The 20,302-nt window shown below is 40.2% G+C and overlaps 1 protein-coding gene across 4 annotated transcripts in view; it reads right to left on the reverse strand.

The window, feature by feature from the left end:
- CUNH8orf34 (chromosome unknown C8orf34 homolog) overlaps positions 1-20,302 on the reverse strand; it is a 383,946-nt gene that overhangs the window by 133,401 nt on the left and 230,243 nt on the right. For 3 of the 4 annotated variants that reach the window (XM_040741439.1, XM_005066755.4, XM_021225250.2), the window contains one exon: positions 9,940-10,075. In XM_040741439.1, coding sequence (XP_040597373.1) covers positions 9,940-10,075 — 136 coding nt within the window. The remainder of the gene's footprint in view (positions 1-9,939; positions 10,076-20,302) is intronic. The other variant, XM_040741438.1, reaches the window with a different exon arrangement.

Consider the following 20,302-nt stretch of genomic DNA (forward strand, 5'->3'; position numbering starts at 1 on the left):
CAAAACCAGCAGAGACAGCTGATCTGAACAGGGGAGAGCTCTTGGACCCCAGAGCGACAGTGGGGAGGCCAGCATGGGACTGATCTGGACCCCCCCAAATGTGAGTGTCAGTGAGAAGGCCTGGGCAACCTATAGGGCCCTGAGCTGTGGATCAGTGTCTATCCCTGGAATACAAACAGTCATCGTGTGCCTATAGCACAAAGAGGGATGCTCTCTCAGCCTGGACTCTTAGGGGAGTACCTGGGCCCTGCCCAGGGTGAAATGACAGACTCTGGATATCCCCTATGTGGAGGGATTTGGCCATGGGGTGGGAGGGTGGGGGGGGAAGGAGAGTGCGGGAGGAGAGGAGGGGGGAGGGAACTGGGATTGACATGTAAAACAAGCTATTTAAAATTAAAATAAAAATGATAAAAAAAGATGTACCATGAAAAATGTGCATGAGTGTGTGCACATGTGCATCTCAGTGCACCGCTACTATGAATCACAAACAATTGCCAAAGTTATGGTGGACTTTGCATTGATTTATAAATAATAGAAACTATGAAATTGATTTAACATTTGAAGTGAAGTAGTTCCCAGCTTCATGCAGATCTGAATTGAACAATGAAAGCCATATAGCAATATTTCTGAGGGTTGGCCCTATTTCTATAGCAACCCTCTCTGTAAAATTGCAATCAATCACATCTAGCAGGGAATAAGATATCACATGCTGATGCACTTGTGTCCCTAGCTCTGTCACCATCTACTCTACCTTGGATCTTGAATGTTCCAAAACACAATCTGTTAAAGACTTGGTTATCCAGCTAACTCTACCACAAGATCCCAGAATCTTTACTAAGTAGGACTCAATGTGTATGATTTAGATCATTCGGAATTTGTCCTAAAAAGGATAGTGAAACTCTGATCAACTTCCCCTTCCTTTCTTCTGCTTCCTTGTTCAGAAAGTGAGCAATTTTGCTCCACCCCAAAGGAGTACATGAAGTACTGTTTTGCCACAGATCCAAAGCCATGGATGGAAATCTCCTTGACTGTGAACACGAATAAATCTTTTGCCATACCAAAATGAATGTCTGGGCTATTGTATTACAGTTTGGAAAACTGACTAATACACTATTTGCCATTAGTTTGCATGCCTGATTCCAGATAACAAGTTCCTAGTAGTCATGAGTGGTGATTTTTATTCATAAAAGTTATCATAGTGTCTCATAAAGAGTTTTTGCTAGATCAGTGCATTCAGTTTCAAGCCGAACATTGCTGACACGAGTATCAGTGAATGTATCATTATGTGCATGCCTCTAGTGAAATCCTGTTGGATGATAAGAAGGTCAATTTTATGAAGTATGTAAATAAATAAATTAAATAAATTTAAGCCAATGCAAATTATTTTCCTTTTTCAGTTCCTGCTTATTAGTTCACTATTCCTTCCAATGGCAAATTGCTGAATTAAATCTTATAAAACAGCTGGACAAAATGTGCACACAAGTGAACCAAACATGATGTGTGATGTGTATCGGCTAATAAATCCTAGGATAGATAGTTTACAATTAGTTCACAAAAAAAATTGGCATTGGCTTTTTCCTCAGAGTGCTGCAATTCAGTTTACAACCACTCTCAGAAGTTTAATGATACCACAGGGCAAAAGAGAAACAATAATGAACTTTCAGTTGCGTGGAAAACAAGTTTTGAAATTCATCAAAGTATTTGGGAAAAAAATTCTACCCGGATTCTGAGGCTGCCTTCTCTGAGCCAACATCGCTGTATGTTCTCTATAATCTAATTTCTTTTGAGTCGGCTTTCAGCTCCCCAACCCTGTTTTGTTCACAATTGATGTTAAGCATGAAGGAATGCAAACACTTGCAGCATCAAAAGCAAATGGCATCTTACCACCCCTGGAACTCCCTGGCATGAGTTCACAAAACAAGATTTAACTCCTCAGAGTTGCAGGGGATAGACAGAACTAATGGGTGGTCTTTCTAGAATGTCCTATAAGCTTCACTGGAACAGCGATGGGGTACCTCAACACTAGCATTTTTCTGCTTATTTTGACATCAACCAGCTTTGCTGTTACCTTAAAACAAAAATTCAAGACGTTTAATAGTGAAACTTAAAGTAAAAGAGTTTTTTAAAAAACAAAATGAAACCAAAACCTGTGGGAACACCAGACCTTGAGCAGAGACCCACTTCCCCTTCTGCCTGGGAGTAGGCAGCTGTAAGACATGTTTACTAAAAACAATACAATGCCTGGGGGCATTAAGTTCCTGGAAAAGGCCTGCCCGCAGAAACCACCCTGAGCTCGACCTTGTCCAAAGACTAACCGCCCCTTCTGCCACCCCCAGATCAGTTTCTGGGGTGAGAGCAGAACCAGCCAGGGTAGAGGAGAAGAGCAGAAGCTTCTCTGGTGGGAGCCTTTCTTAGGAAGTTTTCTTGAACCTTTTTGGAGCCTGCTTAAAGTTTTCTTTACATCGTTGAATGAGTCTCTGTGTTGTCAATCCCCGACACCCTCCGCACGTTCTCGGACACAGGCCGCGCAGCAGACGCGACAAAAACCAACCCAAAACAAAAAAACTCACACCATTTCTTTAAACCATTGGTGATTTGCTGGTAATTTCCAGAAATTTATATTATCGGCCTACCAATACTTTAGATTTCAGTTGAGAACATCATGTGACTCCTTAGTTTGTTAAAAGATTATAAACTATACCACTGGGATAGTACAAAGACAAAACAAGATGGCTAAGGTCTGGTTAAAAATCTACCTCCAAACAGAAAATATAATTATAAGCATTGCTATATTCCAAAGAGACAATGTTTTATTTACCTAAACTGGCTTTATAATTGTTTCTTTTCTTTATGATCTGAGGGAGACAATGAGATGTTCTAGACTGGGATGTTTATACATCTCAGACGCAACGTATCTATTAACTATACATTCTGCAATGTATCTATTAACTATACATTCTTTTAGCTGTCAAAAGATGTAATCTGTTTGTTCAAATGACACTGATTATGTTAATATTTGCAGCAGAAGAGAGTGCTGAAGTTCTGACTCAGAACTACTTCGGCCTAAAACACTAGTGTTGTCCATTTGTGCTTTCGCAACCACACATGAAATACTTACAGGCAAAAGTCTAAAGGCCTCTTATCTATTGTAAGTATGCCAATCAACAAACTTAAAAGGTTACTTTGTAGCAAGTAACATGGAAGGGTCTTTTAATATGTGATGACTTATTTCCTTGTAGATATCTTGAAAATGCCAAGTAAATGCAGTGATTGGGTGTTTTAATTGTATCAGTCAATGGCAGAAGCTTTTTATTACTCTCCGTGTATGCCTTTCAATGACTTCTGAATGGAAGAGTCTGTGCAGATGTGTCTTTTGGATAAGGATTTTAATTGCTTTGGATATGCACCCAGAACAGGAACTGCTGGAAGGTATGGTATTTCTAGATTCCGTCCTGAGGGACTTTTGTGATATTTCCTATAAAGGCTATACAACATTCTCAATTTTCTACTCTGCCCAACCATTCACCCTTGCAGATTAACTCCAGAGTGCAGGAACTTCATGTCACAGATGAGGACCTAGCTTTTCTGAATATTTCCTGTATTATTGGCCACCAGCTGATGTAGTGTGAAGGTAAGATCACCACTGTCACTCTTTAAATTGGGTTGCCTTTCAAATTGCTATCTTTGTAGGTCTTTGTAAAGTGATGCCATTTAACATTAATATCCCTGTATTTTCTTATCCATCAGCTCTACATGCATCCAGTTTAGTGAAATCTGAAATAAGACTGTATCCTCCGTTTCCCTTTCTTTCTACAAACAAGTGCCAAAGAAAATAGCAAAGAAATGTGTTCTGATCATAAGTGGAAAAGTCATTTTCTTCATCTTGGTCTAATCGATAGCACTGGATATCTGACTCACTCAGTCCATGTGAATTAGGAACAGTCACCTTTGTGGTGTTTTGAATGAGAAATGAACCCAAAGACTCATACACTTGAATGGTTGGTCCCCACTTGGTGTCACTGTTGGTTAGGTTAAGGAGGTGAGGCCATGATGAGGGAGTTATGTCACTGGGGGCTGACACTGAGTCCACGATGGACTCAAACTGTGGGTCAAATAAACCCTTCCTTTCGTACATTGCTTTTGTCAAGTATTTTGTCACAGGGTCAAGAAAAGGAACTAATGCAGAAACCATCTACCCTTAGCTGCTCTCTGTGGGGACAACAGACCTTGGCCACTTCCCCATCAGCCTGGGACCAGGCAGCTATAAGACAATGTCTACTAAAAACATGTTTACTAAAAACAATACAATGCCCGGGGCAATAAGTTCCTGAAAAGGGCTTGCCCACTGAACGCCCTGACCTCCACCTTTTCCAAAGACTAACTGCCTCTTCAGTCCCACCCAAGTCAGTCTCTGTTATCAGAGCAGAATCAGCCAGAGGTAAGACAGGGAGCAGAAGCTTTTCTGGAGGGAAGCCTTTCTTGGGAAGTCTTCTTGAGCCTTTTTGGGGCCTGCTTAAAGTTTTCTTTACATTGTTGACTGGTCTCTGTGTCATCAATCCTGACACCCTCAGCACATTCTCGGATACAGGCTGTGCAGCGGGCATGTCAGCTTACAAACAGAGCATCCAAATGAGCTCAATTTTCTTCGAGCCCCCTTCTTGGGAGTCTCTGAAGCAGGGAAGGTGAATTCTATTCATCCTACAACAAAGCATACTGGGATGCCTGTGTGAGCCCACCAAGGAAAGCACACACAGACAACTTTGTCACAGTGTCTTTGTTTCTTCTCTCCTAAAGGTCCTTTCTCCCTGCAAGTTACCAGTGTCTCTTGAGTCTTCTCTCTCAGAAGAAGACACTCAAGCTTTCCGACTTGCAGACCTGGAGCCCTTTGCTTTTCTTTCCTGTGATTTCCCTGTGTACACAGTCCATGTGCACTTTTCTTCCTTTTGGCTGTGAGTAGCCTGTTGACTAAGTAATCAAATGCTTGGATATCAAAGGGAAAAAAGATCTGCCATGTTGCACAAAAGCATTTCTATAAATAAAAGATTGCAAATGAGTGGAGGTGAACTAAGGTGATCTACTGCATGCTTTTTTTGTTGGTCATGAGAATCAAGAGAAACACTTATTACTATGAATATAGGTTATTAGCTGTATTGATTTATAAGAGAACAGTTTTATATAATCTTGATAACTGACTACTATGTTTAACATATCTTCATTCTAGTGAAGTTCATATTGAAAACTAACCCCTACATGAAGTTATAAGAAGGTATGGGAATACAGGACTTTGGGGAGATGGTTATGCCATGAGGTTATAGCCCCCAATTATGGGGTTAATAGCATATTAAAACATATTCCAAGACTGAGGATATAGCACAGTGAGAGAATAGAACACTTGTTTAGTAAATGCAAGGCCTTGGGTTTGGTCCCCAGCATTGGAGAGACAAGGAGGACCAGGAGGAGAAAGTGGGGGGAGCAGAATGAGGAGACTCATCCTTTCTCAGATAGGTAAACATTAGCTCCCTTGGAGGTCATGGAAAATAGACTCCTGGAAATTAGTTTTGTAACCCTCTCCTGTGTCCTAGGGTAAAACCAAATGCTATTGTTCTAAAGGGGAAAAGTAGCAATAAAATGACATTCTGCTATACTCATAGATCAGGGCCTTGCTCAGCCATCATCAGAGAAGTTTCCTCCTACAGCAGATGGTAACAAATATAGAGACCCATAGCCAGGCATTCTGCAGAGAATGGGAGATTTTGGAATAGTCAGCCCTAAATGAGATGTCACCATCCAATTCCTCCCATAAAATCTCAGGGAAACTCTTAGAAGAAGAGGTAGAAAGATTGTAAAACTCAGAGGGGATGGAGGACATAAAGAAAACAAGGTCCTCTGAAGCTTGCAAAGCATATAGGAATTCACAGAAACTGAAGCAGTATACATAGGCTCTGCACGGGGCTTCACTAGGGGATATATATAGATCCTGATTTCCTGCTTAGTGATTTTCTGGAATTCCTGAGTTTTTGAATGAGTGGGTCTCATATTCTTGTGCTTTCTCCTGGGTTCTTTTCCTTCTACTCCTTTTTTTTTTTTGTTCAATTCGGATCCGTTAGTTTTTCTTTTATCTTATTAATTTTTTGTACTATTTTACTATTATTCCTTAGATACCTGTTTTTTTTTTCTAAAGAAAGAAGGTGGGTCCAGGCGGGAGAGGAGGTATGGAGGAACTGGGAATAGTAGAAGGAAGGGAAACAGTGATCTAGATATTTTATGTGAGGGGAAAAAAGTCTATTTTCTTTCAAATTAAAACAAAACAAACAAACAAAAAAGGTCTACAGGGTGAGTTCCAGGACAGCTAGAAGTGTTACACAGAGAAACCCTGCCTTAAAAACAAAAAACAAAACAACAACATCAAAAAAAAGAAAAGAAAAGAAAGAAACAGAAGGAAGTAATATGGTCAAGACAAGCATGCCTCTGGATGCTACCAGTTTTTGCTGAAAAATAAAAGAACACTTTGAAAGTTCATTAAGATAGGAGTTTGCACCTAAAATTAGCAGCTTTGTCCAGTGACTAATACTATTTTAACAAATTATTTAATCAACCTGTGCTTCATTTTCCTTGTGTATGAAAATGGGATATTACTATTCTTTAATTCAGAATTTTATGAAGACCACAAGTTAAGAACATGTATGATGTCCTTACAAGATTACATAGCAGATAGTATGGATGCTAAAAGGTAACTATTGAGACACACAAGAAGACAGAAATATCTTGGTCTGTAGCAATTGGACCCTGGCTGCTTGGAGCCTGACCCAGCTGCTTGTGCTGCTTCTGGGAACAGGAGAAAGAAGTTGGTCTGGGTGTGTGGGGGAACCACAGAGAGAAGCCAGTCTGCTCTTACTCTTGACAGCCAGCTCTGTGTTGGCTAGACACTGAAAATGTCCTTGTTTCTATGAGCAATTTTGTCCTGGACAGAGGGCAGAAATCCTAAAAGCGTTTAGGGGAACTGCTTAGTGTTGTGACTTCTTGTTTTCAATCTTTATCCTCTTTTCATGGAGAAATGAATGAACACAGCAGCCTGGAAGCTGTGTGTGATCAGACACTCTCCTGGCCCCAAAGTGTGCAAACCTTCAGTCCAATCCAGACACTATGGAAGAGAAGATCACGGAGACATTCTAGGTGGAACAGTATTGAGCAGGCCATCCCTGCATGTCTCAACCTGGTAAAGCCTTATTAACCCCTAGATGGACCCTTTGGGGGTATAAAAAAGCAATTAAATAGTTGTCTTTTCTGTAAAAGAGAAAGGCTTTATTACACTGTGAATTTTTTTATTATAACAAGGAACTTAAATCTTTTTATCTCCCCCACCTTGTAAAACTTTTATTTTCACAGAGTCCTTGCTACATTCTTAGAACTGAAGTGCCTTAATTTTCCTTCATTTCATTTGTGCTGTCTTTTAAAACTAACCAATCAAAAAAAAAAAACTGTGAGATGGGACCCTAGCCAATAGGAAAGACACAGTCATCACCTGCATTAGAATAAAACGGACTAAACTTCTGGCCTCTGATGGTTTGCTCTTCTGCTTTGGTGAACAACACATGTTTCTGACTGGAGTAAAGTTTGTCCCTGTTGAGGTCTCTTTCTTTGCAACTCCAAATTGACTTCTAACAATGGCAGTCCTCTCTGGAGGCCACACCCATTATGCACTGTCTGCCTGCCCCCTTTCACTCATGTTCTCACCTACAATAAAATTACTTCCTGAAACTAAACCTTCCTTGTCTGTAAAATTCATTTGGTGACATTGCACTGCAGTAACTTTGGAGGCCACTGAATGTCTTGGATCCTGGTATACCTCCACCCTCAAATTATTCTCACCTGAGGTGTCTACCTCATGGCCCTGTCTTCCTCTGCCTCTTTCAAACAATTAGGTCCTAACCCCTACTTACCCATGGAGAAATTCACTATCTAAGAAGACAGTGAGATGTTTGCTTCTCACCCAACCTCACAGAGGACCCACAGAAATTACTCCAAGTAAGTCCCTAACTATTATAACAGACCCTCCATTTCTTCTCAGGAGGCAGTTCTCTCTTAGAATTCACCTTCTGTATTCATGTCACTCAAACAGCATATGCCCTTTAATAAAACTTTTGTATTGATTCTGGCCTTTGACATTGACATTCTGTTCCTGGCACATCAATACCCAAAATGTTACTTGGTTGAATATTTCTTGAATAATTTCATCTACGGGTTCGCTGTAAACACATGTTGTTTGTGATTGCAATCCAACTCTATCATTTCAAGGTGGAATGATGAAGTGTTAAACACGTGCTTGGGCTTTTCTCAATGCAGTCTTTAATAGTATAAGAAGATATTTTGACAGGCCTTTCTGAGAAAAACACGCGCCTTGATCCAACACATCTATAAATGTTATGAAACACCAAGTATCAACCCAATTCAGTCAAGTTAAATTATACAAACAAAATGTAAGGTTTAAGACAAAAAGCAGAACTCTCTTCCCTAAGATGACCTATAATGACAGGCTAGTCTGAGGCCAACCTGGTCTACAAAGTGAGTTCCCAGACAGCCTAGCCCTGTCTCGAAAAACAAAAACAAAACAGACAAACAAAATTAGTAGTTTTCTTGAGAACCCTAATAAAAATATAAAGCCAGTGGGATGTTCCCACTCTTGTTTTCACTGAGCTTTAGTGTTTCTCTTAATATCTTCAGTTTCCCTTGATTTTCTGAAAGTTTCCCTATATGCTTTTTCTAAGCCAGTGACAATTAAAAAAAAAATCCAAAGGAGTAAAGCCAAAGAGGAAAAAATCCCGTTTGATTTTCCTACCCTTCCCCTTTCCTTATTTCCCAGCCACTAATCCCCTCTCAAACTGCACAATAGAGCAGCTAGACATAAAGAAGGGAGATAAAGTTGGCCAGCTACTACATTGTGCTTGCTAATCTGAACCATTTACATAAGGGTTAGGAGGCTTGTTTTATCATTTAAACAGATTTAAAAGCCCTTTGCAAATGAGATTTAGTTCCTACAAAAGAATGAATTGGTGCTATTTGGCCAGTTGCTTCTAGCCCAGAGCTGACTTGGCAGTAACCAAGCCGCTTCTTGGGCCACATGTAGTGTAAGCAAAGATTACTTCCAGCTGCCCAAACCTGGAAGCCTCGAACTGATTAAATTCTTACCAGGAGGTGAACAGGATGAGGGCCAGACCCAAAGGCCAATTATACCAGAACTTGAGCTCTACCTGAACAAACACTTTTTAGGCAGGTGCTTCCAAGGTGGTTGAAAAGTTTCTGCACCCCATAAGCCTCTCCACCGCCAATGCAGCAATCCAACTCAGACCAAATCAAACTGAATTAGTAAAATTCCATGTGTAATGGATGCAACAATCCTGGATGGTCTTCCAGCCCCCAGAGAGGAGACTGGAAAGAGTGACCAGAAAACCACATGTCTATTTTCTGAGGGGCTGGGAGGGCAGTTTAAACACCCTGGGGGAGTGGTCCTGAGCATCGTTGGGGGAGGGGTCATCATTAGTCAGGCTTTCTGAGATACAGCAGGTTTTGGAGGGAGACCAGTGAGAGGGACTTGGGTGCATCTTCTACCACAACAGTGGTTCTGGGTGTTCAAACCCCCTTGAGTCTTCTCTTGAAAGACAAATTGAGAGCAGACAGGGAATTCACTACAGAGACTAAAAGACTCAATACAGTCTCAGGCTGTGAAGTGAAGACCATCTAAGCTCTTTGATTCACTGTTGGTCAGTCTGGCCTTGGGTACAGAGATAAACAGCAAAACTAACCCCTTTGCCTGTGTCAGAACAAACATGAATAGGATGAAAACATGTTCATAGCACATACTACACTCTTCGCATCGAAATCTCAGATTTAAAAGAATGGAGATGGTGACTCTGTATAGCACACACAAGCTATGTGTTTTACCTGGCACACCTTGAGCAGATGTTCAATGTGACTTTGGCCTGTGGCTCCACAGTGTGAGTAGGGCGACCTTGGTTAAATTTGCTCCCCGAAAGTACCAGGGTGGTTACGCCCTCCATTCTTAAGTCATCCAGATCTTCTGTAAAAACACAACAACAGAGAGAATTAAATCCAGGTGCAATAAACAGAGAAAGAACACGTTTTATAGCACCTACCAGTAATTTGTAATTCACTGGTATTTTGTATTTTCTATGAAAAAGAACAGCTCATGTGTAATTATATTTTCCATTTTTTTCTGGGTGTAGTTGTGTCAATTGCAACTCCACAGCCTGACACACCCACCTGCATTCTGAGGGGCTTGTCTACTCATAACGAGAGACCAAAACTAGGGTCATTTTAGAAAAGAGGGCAGGAAACAGAATATGGGCACTTCACCCCATAACCTATGCAGCTGACCCACATCACCCACCCCATTCCAGGAAAAGCAGGCCTTCAGAAAGAACAGATAACCACACGGCCCTGCCCTGACCCTAGCAGGAACAACAGATACTCCGGGTTAATCAACAGAGTTGTAAAACAACTAATGGGCTGGCAAAAACAGCAGAGACAGCTGATCTGAACAGGGGAGAGCTCTTGGACCCCAGAACGACAGTGGGGAGGCCAGCATGGGACTGATCTGGACCCCCCAAATGTTGAGTGTCAGCGAGAAGGCCTGGGCAACCTATGGGCCCCTGAGCTGTGGATCAGTGTCTATCCCTGGAATACAAACAGTCTTCGTGTGCCTATAGCACAAAGAGGGATGCTCTCTCAGCCTGGACTCTTAGGGGAGTGCCTGGACCCTACCCAGAGTGAAATGACAGACTCTAGATATCCCCTATGTGGAAGGATTTGGCAATAGGGTGGGAGGGTGGGGGGGGAAGGGGAGTGCAGGAGGAGGGGAGGGAGAGGGAACTGGGATTGACATGTAAAACAAGCTATTTAAAATTAAAATAAAAAATGATAAAAAAGCTATAAAAAAAGATTAACCTGTGGAAATCCCCCATCTTCCACTAGACATCCCAACCAATCAAATTTGAACCTGTACCCCTCACCCTATCCTGTAGGTTTCCTCCTTATATACCTCTTGCTTAAAGACTCAGGGTCTTCTCCTGCAACTGCTGTGTCAGCCTGTGGGACAAGGTCCCTGCCTAGGCTTGAACTCAATCAAGAAACCTTACCCTTGCATTCAGTGAGTGGGCCCCAAGCGATGGTTGCTCTGGGAGTCTTGTGGACTGGGCATAACAAGGTAAAACTATGCTAAAGAATCAGGGTCAGACAGCTAAACCTGAGATGAACTCAAGGAATCCAGTGACAGGGAAGGAGGAGTGATGAGCAAAGGAGTCAAGACTGGGCTTGTTTAATCCACAGAAACAGCTGACCTGAACAAGGGGGAGCTCTTGAACTCCAGACTGATGGCTGGGAATTCAGCATAGGACTGATCCAGACCCCCTGAATGTGGGTGTCAGTGAGGAGGCCTAGGCAATCTGTGAGGCCTTGGGTAGTAGATCAGTATTTATCCCTGACATACAAATGGACTTTTGGGTGCCCATTCCACAATGAGAGATGCTCTCTCAGCCTCGACTCTTGGGGGAGGGCCTAGGCCCCGCCCTGGATGAAATGACAGATTATGGACACCCCACCATGGAGGGCCTCACCTTCCCTGGGGAAAGGAGTAGGATTGGGGAAGGGGAGAAAGGGGATTGGTGGGAGGGCATGGGAGGAGGGGAGGGAGAGGGAGCTGGGATTGACATGTGAAGCAACCTTGTTTCTAATTTAAATTTAAAAATAAAAAAAGACAAAAAAAGAAAGAAAGAAAAAAAAAAAGAATCAGGGTCAGACTGTATGAAGCCGCATCAGGTTTATTAAGTAGAGGTATACATTTTAGGTTTAAGCGTAGGCATCAGTGAGCAAGACAAAAGGTGGGTCCAAAGCAGACATCCAAATGGCTGTTTTGGTGACAATGTCCTTAACAGAAGGGCTCCGACCAGGTAAACAGGGGCCTAAATTCAGCTACTGGGGTATCTCTGGTGGGGAGGGTTCTGTTTACCAGGAAAGTAGATGTTGTAAATAAGCCCACATTAGCCCTCCAGGAACCACACTTAATCCATCCACAAAGGGTTAGGGTTAGGGTTACACTCAACATGCTCTCGAGTCTTAATAGCAGCACAAGTATTTTTAAGGCTTATGAAATTATATTGGTGAAAGGATGTATTTTGCAACCAGTATCACAAAGTAAACCAAGTACAAAATGGACATAGTATTAAACTGCCTTGTAAACACAGAACTCTACATGCTGAAGTGAGTGCAGCTTCCCCACCCTCTGTCCCCGTGCGGAAGCTTCTTCATGCAGTAGACAGTGGTTAACATGCACAACTAGCCCAAGTGTAGAGAGTAAGAATCTGTGGAGTGTGCATCATAAGGGTGACATCTCTATCATACAGCCTCTCTAAAAGGCTCTAGACCAGCACTAAAGAGGGGACTGTGATAAAGCATTGTCCTGTGGACATGGCAGCGCCACTGCACTAAGGAGTCATGGTAGCTATTGCTGCCTGCACTTGTGTACTTGTGCAATGTGATTCCACAAGAAAAAGTCTTTCCAGACATGCTGAACCATAGGATGGTAAGGATTCAGCTATGCTCTCCTCTGTGGCTTCAGCTATACTTCCCAAGTTGAAACTTCAATTCACAAGGATATTTGTTTCTTTCTTTTCTTTGTGCCAGTCCAATTTGAGAGTACCTCTTAATCTTACTTACCTAAAGATTCTCATTTTGGTTGTTTTATAGATTCAATTGCTTATCCTGAGAATTATATTAAACATAAGCAATTGGTTTTCCTTTGTAGTACTGCTTGGTCACAATGGGGAGTGGATTATGATCACCCATGGTCTGAAATGATGTCTTTGATCCTAGAATCTTTGGGGATTTAGAAAACGTCATAGAGTGCCAAGGCAAATGGTAAGACATCGCTTACATTCAAGCTTTCTTCTGTCTCTAACTATTCCTCTCTGTTGACCCTGCACTATATCTCAGACCCTGTTACTGCATGGAAAGTCTACTCCATTCAAAGACTCCTGAAGACCGACTTCTGGACTTTGATCATGCAGATTATGTTCCACCTCCCTGGTCTTATTACCAAACCCCCAACTACTCCTGATTGACTTCCTCTCCTCTTCCAAATGGTCAAAATCTGGCTGATGACTTCCTCCACCACTGTGTTTATGTGTTTGCTTCTAGATCAAAGACAATTGTATAGGGCCAACTATTAGCAAGCACAGAAGCCTGTTAAAACTTAAGCAAGTATTGGAAACAAATATTCTTGGTGTCTCACAAGCAAGAGCCCCATATAATATACTTATTCTAACTGTCACGAAAACAGATGGTCCATGATGGCAAGTTAAATACTACAGGGCCATTAATGTCCTTTCCTTATAAAGCGTTTGATTTTACCCAGTTAGTCCTTTCCAACAGACTATTCCAATTATCTCCACTTGAGCTTCTGATATATTCCTACACCAGCGTCCCTTTCTAAACACATTCATGTTTCTTCCTCTTTGTTTACCAAAAGCTATAAAATAGTCATCACAATTTCTTTGAGATATCGGATTATTTTTTGACCCCTTTCCTAGCATTCCTGTCTTATTAATCAGCTCCCTCTATTCTTTATAGGTAGGAATTCAACCAAAATGGAGGGAGTTGCCCAAGTAGGATCATTGTAGTTACTTTGCAACCAAGAATTACAGTTACAATATTTAGTCTTTTTGTATTTGGCAAAATTAAAGAAAAATACTCTGCCATCTACCCTGTCTTAGCGAGTCTAAAGATTTAGATCTAATTTATCTTTTATCATTAGTAAGGAAAACTATAATTATAATTATCTAGTTTTTAATTCCATCAAAGATCCCAGAAGGATATAATATTATCTGAGTAAATAGGAAGTACATTGCAAGCAACTTCCAAAACTTTAGAAATGGCAGAGACATTTGGCTACCTGGACAGTCATCCAAACTTCTTTGCAGCATTGGGTCATCCATCTTCAGCCTATAGGCCTAAAGTAGCTGACAGACTTTTCAGTGAAGTAGAAAAGTTGAAGGACTATTATGCCTTGTATTAGCAAAGTTTGTCAGTGGCTTTCCTCTGTAACCTGCAGAATGTCTGCCAGACTCTTATGTGAAGCAAGAACCCTGCAGAATCATCCCATCTTGTTTTGGCAAAGTTTAGCAGTCATTTTTGTCTGGATCCTTCATGTCAAGTTTACACAGCATACTGTCAGCAGTCAAAGACAAGAGCAGTTTATTTGCCCAGTGGCTAACCTTACCACATTAAAAACAAACCCCATAAAGAGTTTCTTCGATTCCCATCATCCTCTTTGAAGTAACTGCTGCTTCCAGGATCAGACATGTCTCATTGTCGAAAAAAAAAAGTCTAAGTACTTAAAACATTTTTTTGGAGATGGCTGATCAAGCTACTTAAAACATTTTAATTGCCATTTTCTGTAGGTCTTTGAAGTGTTTGGTTATTATCTATCTGAAATATATATCTGTCTTATTCTGAAAATGTAACTAACATCTATATGTTTGATAGATATGTGTGACCATTAGTCTGTATTTCTTTATTAGCCTGAATAGCTTTTAAGGAATAAAACTTCATATTGTATAATTAAATAAGCTGTATAGGTCTGAGCTGCATAGGTAATACCTTAGGCAAAAATAGAAGCAAATGTGCAGTATAAGAACAATTACCTTAAATTTGTATCAATATACAAAAATATACTTAACAGAAATAGAAAAACAATTTGAATTTGTACCTACTGTCTCTGGGTGAGGTATCTTTAGGATCCCTGAGAAAATTTGAGATAATGGGCTAGTCCTGGGAAGACCAGTTATATCCTTTATTGATAGGTATCACCTGTCAAGGTTCAGGAGGTCTCCCTTGATCAAGGCTGGTCCATCCTAACCTGGAATGAATCTATAGCCTCTTATTTCCTGTAGAAACAAAAGCAAAACTTCTCCAAAGCAATGCATCTTTTACATTCCATTTCACAAATATATTTTTTGATTTCTGGTTTAAAACTAAAACATTTTAAAAATATTTAGGTCAGTATATTTTATCTCTATTTTAATCCTATCTCTCTCAGAAGCTGCCTCTAACCCATTAGTCTTCAAATTTTTCAAAATCAAAATAAATAACATACACGATCCAGATTCTCTGTGTGTTTCCCATATTTTATGTGACTTTTTTCTTTTATATTACTTTTATTATCTCATTAAACACTTTATTTTATTTTTTAAACTATTTATTTCTTTTTATAATGGCCTATAGCCATTTGCTATTTTTCTTAAGCCTATGCACATAGTAAAACACATTGGAACCTGTTGAGAGGTATTTCCATCTTGACCTCTTTTACTGTATATCTTTTAGCCTTTTTGACCATATGAGCAAAGGTTAAATCCAGCATGCTGCATGGCTTGGAGAAACCTTTATGTGCTGCTGCAGGAATCTGCCATGCTGTGCTGAAACCCACATGCCTCAGCATCTCTGTACTGTGGCCCACATGAGAGGCATAGCTAGGAAGCCGTTTTTGGATCCATTATTGTTTGTTTGGAAGCCCTTCTTAAAGATTTCTTAGACCTTATGGAAATTTGAGAGCCCTCCTTTGGGTATCATTTGTTGCTGGAGGTTTCTCTCCCACCTGCCAGCTCCCAAATAACCACTCTGAGGCTTAACATTAATTATAAATTTTTGGCCTATGGCTCAGACTTATTACTAGCTAGCTGTTACATTTAAATTAACCCATGTATTGCCACATGGCCTGTGGCTTATTGGTGGTGCTCTGGCATGTTGTTCCTTGGGAAGCTGCTAGCGTCGCCAAGACTCTGCTCTTCTCCTGTATCTCTGTTTGGATTTTCCACCTGGCTGTATCCTGACTTACCATAGATTGAAGCACATTTATTTATGATAGCTTGTTTACAGAAGTGAAAATATGTGGCTTGCTATCTTATATGAACAACAGCCCCCAGAATTCCAGGAAGTTTTATCATTGGGAAAGTAGGGTTTATAGGTTAGTGGTGTTTTTGTTTTATAGATCTCTTAAGCTTGGTAACTTAAATTTAAAACAGAGTTAGTCATCAGAAAGCCTGGGTCATCGGTGTGTTATCTGAGGCCAGTATGAAGAGAGAAGCAGCTAAAAGAGAAACAAGCATATTACAAAGCAGAGGCAGTCCAACACGATGTGAAGACTAACTGCCCAACTGAATGTGATATCTGAGCAAGTTCCTCCATGTACTCACATCTCAGGGAGACTGAAAAGGTAATACCTGTGGTTTCACACATGCTGCCTGCAAGATACCCACCGAGATGACCCCATCGAGACTGGGGTTGATGGTTCAGAATGGAGCTGTACACTAACTAGGTGAGGAGACCTCTCAGTTTACATCCCTAGGCAAACTCAAGCATCAATACTTCTTTCACTTAACTTTCACCATGAGAAAAGATAAGCATGTCATATGAATGCTGTATTTTAAACTTTTGAGAGGGTGTTAGCCTTTTTTTCCCCCAATAGAAAACCCAACGGAGAAATTTATGTTTAAACAAAGCTTATAAAACTGTGGCCTATCTTTTGAGTCCCAAGAATATTGCTGAGAAGAATGGACTAATTTACCACTCAGGGTACAGGCATTTTATCTTTATTAACTGGCAAATAACCAAGAACTAATCAAGCAAAATGGTGTTTGATGTCAGAAAATAGCAGCTGCTTAGATAAAATAATCTCAGGACTTTCATTTCATTTGAGAGTAATCCATGAAATAATTACAGCTGTTTGAACTAGACAGTGTGGGAGATGAGTGAATTTTCACATCTGTTTCAAGGAACTTTGCAGAAAAATTAAAAGCCTTTCAAGTGTAAGCCTCTTCACAGTGATTCATTGATGAGTTGAAGAATTACATGGTGGTGTTTCCTGCACTGCAATTGGTTTGTTGATTTATATCAATAAAATTGATTTGGTCAAATGTTTTGAACAGATGTTACACATTCTGGGTAAATTATTAAAAATAAAGCAAATGTTAAGAAAACACCAGAAATTAGACAAGATCAAATAAAATATGTATGAAATATTTTGGTTTTGTGAGACAGTTGCAATTCCAAAAAAGGGAGAGAAAGGAAAGGGAATGCAGCATAAGTCAATTTGCGGGCACATACTGCAATAGAGAGAAGGGGACATGATGGGATGGCAACAGAGAAACCATATGAGCACAGAAAGCTTCTCCATTTTCATAGTCATACCTGAAATATGACCTCAGCATTTTTGTCTGTGCACCAATTTCACAAAAAGGAGTTTATAAAAATAATAAAATCCATGGAGAGACCACCTTAAATGCCCATTCCTGATAATGAACTTGATGTCTACCCTGAATACCATCCTAGACCCTTCATCCAGTGACTGCTGGAAGCAGAGGCAAACACCCACAGTTAAACACTGAACTGAAACCATGGAACCCAGTGACACAGAGAGAGGAGCAATGAGAAAATTGGCAAAGAATGGGCTGGCAAAACCAGCAGAGACAGCTGATCTGAAAAGGGGAGAGCTCTTGGACCCCAGACGGACAGCTGGGAGGCCAGCATGGAACTGATCCAGACCCCCAGAATGTGAGAGTCAGTGAGGAAGCCTGGGCAACCTATGGGACTCTGGGCAGTGGATCAGTGTTTATCCCTGGCATACAAACAGATTTTGTGTGTCCATAACACAAAGAGTGAAGATCTCTCAGCCTGGACTCTTAGGGGAGTGCCTGGACCCTGACCTGAGTGAAATGGCAGACTCTGGATATCCTCTATGTGGAAGGCTTGGGGGGATGGTGGAGGGTTGGGAGAGGAGGGGAGGGAGGGGGAATTGGGATTGACATGTGAAACAAGCTATTTAAAATTAAAGTAATAAAAAAGTGTAAAAAAACTGACATACTGCGGTAAGTGTAATACGTGTGTGAGTGCATGTATAGAAACCTGTGTTTTCTACTGAGTTTTTATGTAAAAATAAAATTTATCTTAATGCTTATAATTTTGAAAAGCATTAAAATATTTTAGATTTTGTCATTATAAAAAATAAAATAAATCCTTAAATCGTTAAAACAAATTGGTAGTGAACAGAAATTACAAGTCTCAAGTTTTAGACTAATGGTAGCTTAACAGATATAAAATAGAATTTTATTTGGAAATAAGTTTTGTGGAACTTAAAGACTATATTAAGCTTTCCCATTTTAATGCTCTAAGAAGAAGCTGATTAAAGAGTATTTAATTTCCTCAGCTAATGAATCAATAAACAAAAGAAGAAGACTAAACTCATAAGATAAAGGAAATGTTTACATTGTGCATTTTTGGTTTTTGCTGTTAACTGGAAAGTGAAAGGAAGATACTGATATATTCTTTCTAGCTAACAATCCTTATATGATTGCTGTGAATGGAACAATCTATAGAACAACCTAATTTTTTATGAGGTTGTGTATACTGGAATATTTTTGCTAAGACTGTAAGCAAATCACAAGTTTTAGGTTAATTGACCTGACTGTTACATAAATTGTGAAGTTCCTTCATTTAGTCAGAACAAGTAAGACATCTGGGAATAGTTTCCTTCTTCTAACCAGGAAGAAAACGCTAGTTCTTGAAACAAATTAAACCCAAATACGGTTCAAAGCAGGGTTCCTGTATCAGAACACTATTATTTCTCTTCACTTTCAGCAACTATAAGTTCAAGAGATAATTTTGTATATACCAAAGAACTGGCTTATACCTCTTGAAATATAGGTTAGTTTCTGAAAATCTGACCATTGATTTTTATGAACTGTGTATACTTCTCCTTTACAAGAGTCCTAGCATGTGAATTTTGTTCAGTACAGGTTACATGAACAAACTGGCCTTTTGTAATGGAAAACTGAGGTGTAACCCACATTCAAGTCATGACATGTCATAACAAACACAAAAATTTTAAGACAAGAGCAGTTAAGAGGCATCAGGAACCAGAGGGTCTATTGGGAGAGACTTAGGTGGAAAGTGTTCCCTTAGAAAACAGAGTGAGGGGCATTAGGCAAAATGCCCAAAGTACAAACCCAAGTAAGGCGAGGATGCTAGGCATTCACGGGGGTAGATCAGTTCACCAAAAATAAAAGGATTATGTAAATTATCAAATCTTCATAAGACGGTGGATAAAATGTATTGCACTTCAGTTACTTTTCTATTGATGTGATAAGACACTATGACCAAGGCAATTTAGAGACATTTTCAGAGGGTGAGCCCATGACCACCATGGTGGGGTTATGGCAGCAGACAGCAAGCATGGCACTGGCAGAGTGTTTGAGAACTCACATCTTGCGACACAGCAACAATGTGGCAGAGACAGCTAATTTGAAAAAAGCTGTGATTATTAAACCTCAAGGCCCACCCACAGTGACACATCTCCTCCAACAAGGCCACACCTCTGAATTCTTTCCAAACAGCTCCCAACTGAGAGGCAGGCATTCAAATATAAGAACTTATGGGAATCATTTTCAGTCAAATCTCCACACTAACAAGTGTGTAAAGTGTATTAAGTGTATTATAATTTAAAAAAATGAAATTTTTGTAAAAATCTTATAAAAACGTACTATTTTAGTTAAAATGTGGTTGCCAGTTTCATTTTCCTTAGGATGTTTTCTCTAGTTAAATGGGTCATACAAGGAATATCTTCCAATAATCTCTGTTTTCAGAAGCACCTTTCATTTCTATGAGGTGACCATGAAATGACTACTGGTACTACCAGGAAGTGTTATATTGTTAAAAATATTATTTCAGCCACTACAGGTATCATATACAACTGAATGAATTTAGAGTCAGCTAAGAAACCCCAGAGAGGTACAACCTCTGGGTGTGTCTGTCAGAATATGTCCTAAGAGGATCAACGAAATGGGAAAAGATATACTCTGCACATGAGGAGTGCAGTCTCACCTTCTGAAGACCTGGGGTAAATGGGGGAAAGGAGAATATGAGCAGAGTGCCAGCATTCCCCATATCTACTTTGTTTCCCAGGGTCAGCCGCAGTCATGGCTTCCATTTGCTGGCACACCATGATGTGAACGGAATCATTTTGACACATTCCTTTGCCACAATGAACAGAATCCTCTAAACCACTAGCAATTATAAATTTTTATTCCTTTAAGTTTCTTCTCCCCTCTCAGGTATTTTGTCACAGTGATGCAAGCATAACTAATACAGAAAATTTGGTCTCAGAGAAGTGGTGTCATTGCTGATATTGTGCCTGAGTATGTGATACTTAAGGCAAGACTTGGAATATAACTTGCAAGAG

The sequence above is a fragment of the Mesocricetus auratus genome, unplaced genomic scaffold (genome assembly GCF_017639785.1).
Source record: "Mesocricetus auratus isolate SY011 unplaced genomic scaffold, BCM_Maur_2.0 Super-Scaffold_6730, whole genome shotgun sequence".
Classification (NCBI taxonomy): domain Eukaryota; kingdom Metazoa; phylum Chordata; class Mammalia; order Rodentia; family Cricetidae; genus Mesocricetus; species Mesocricetus auratus.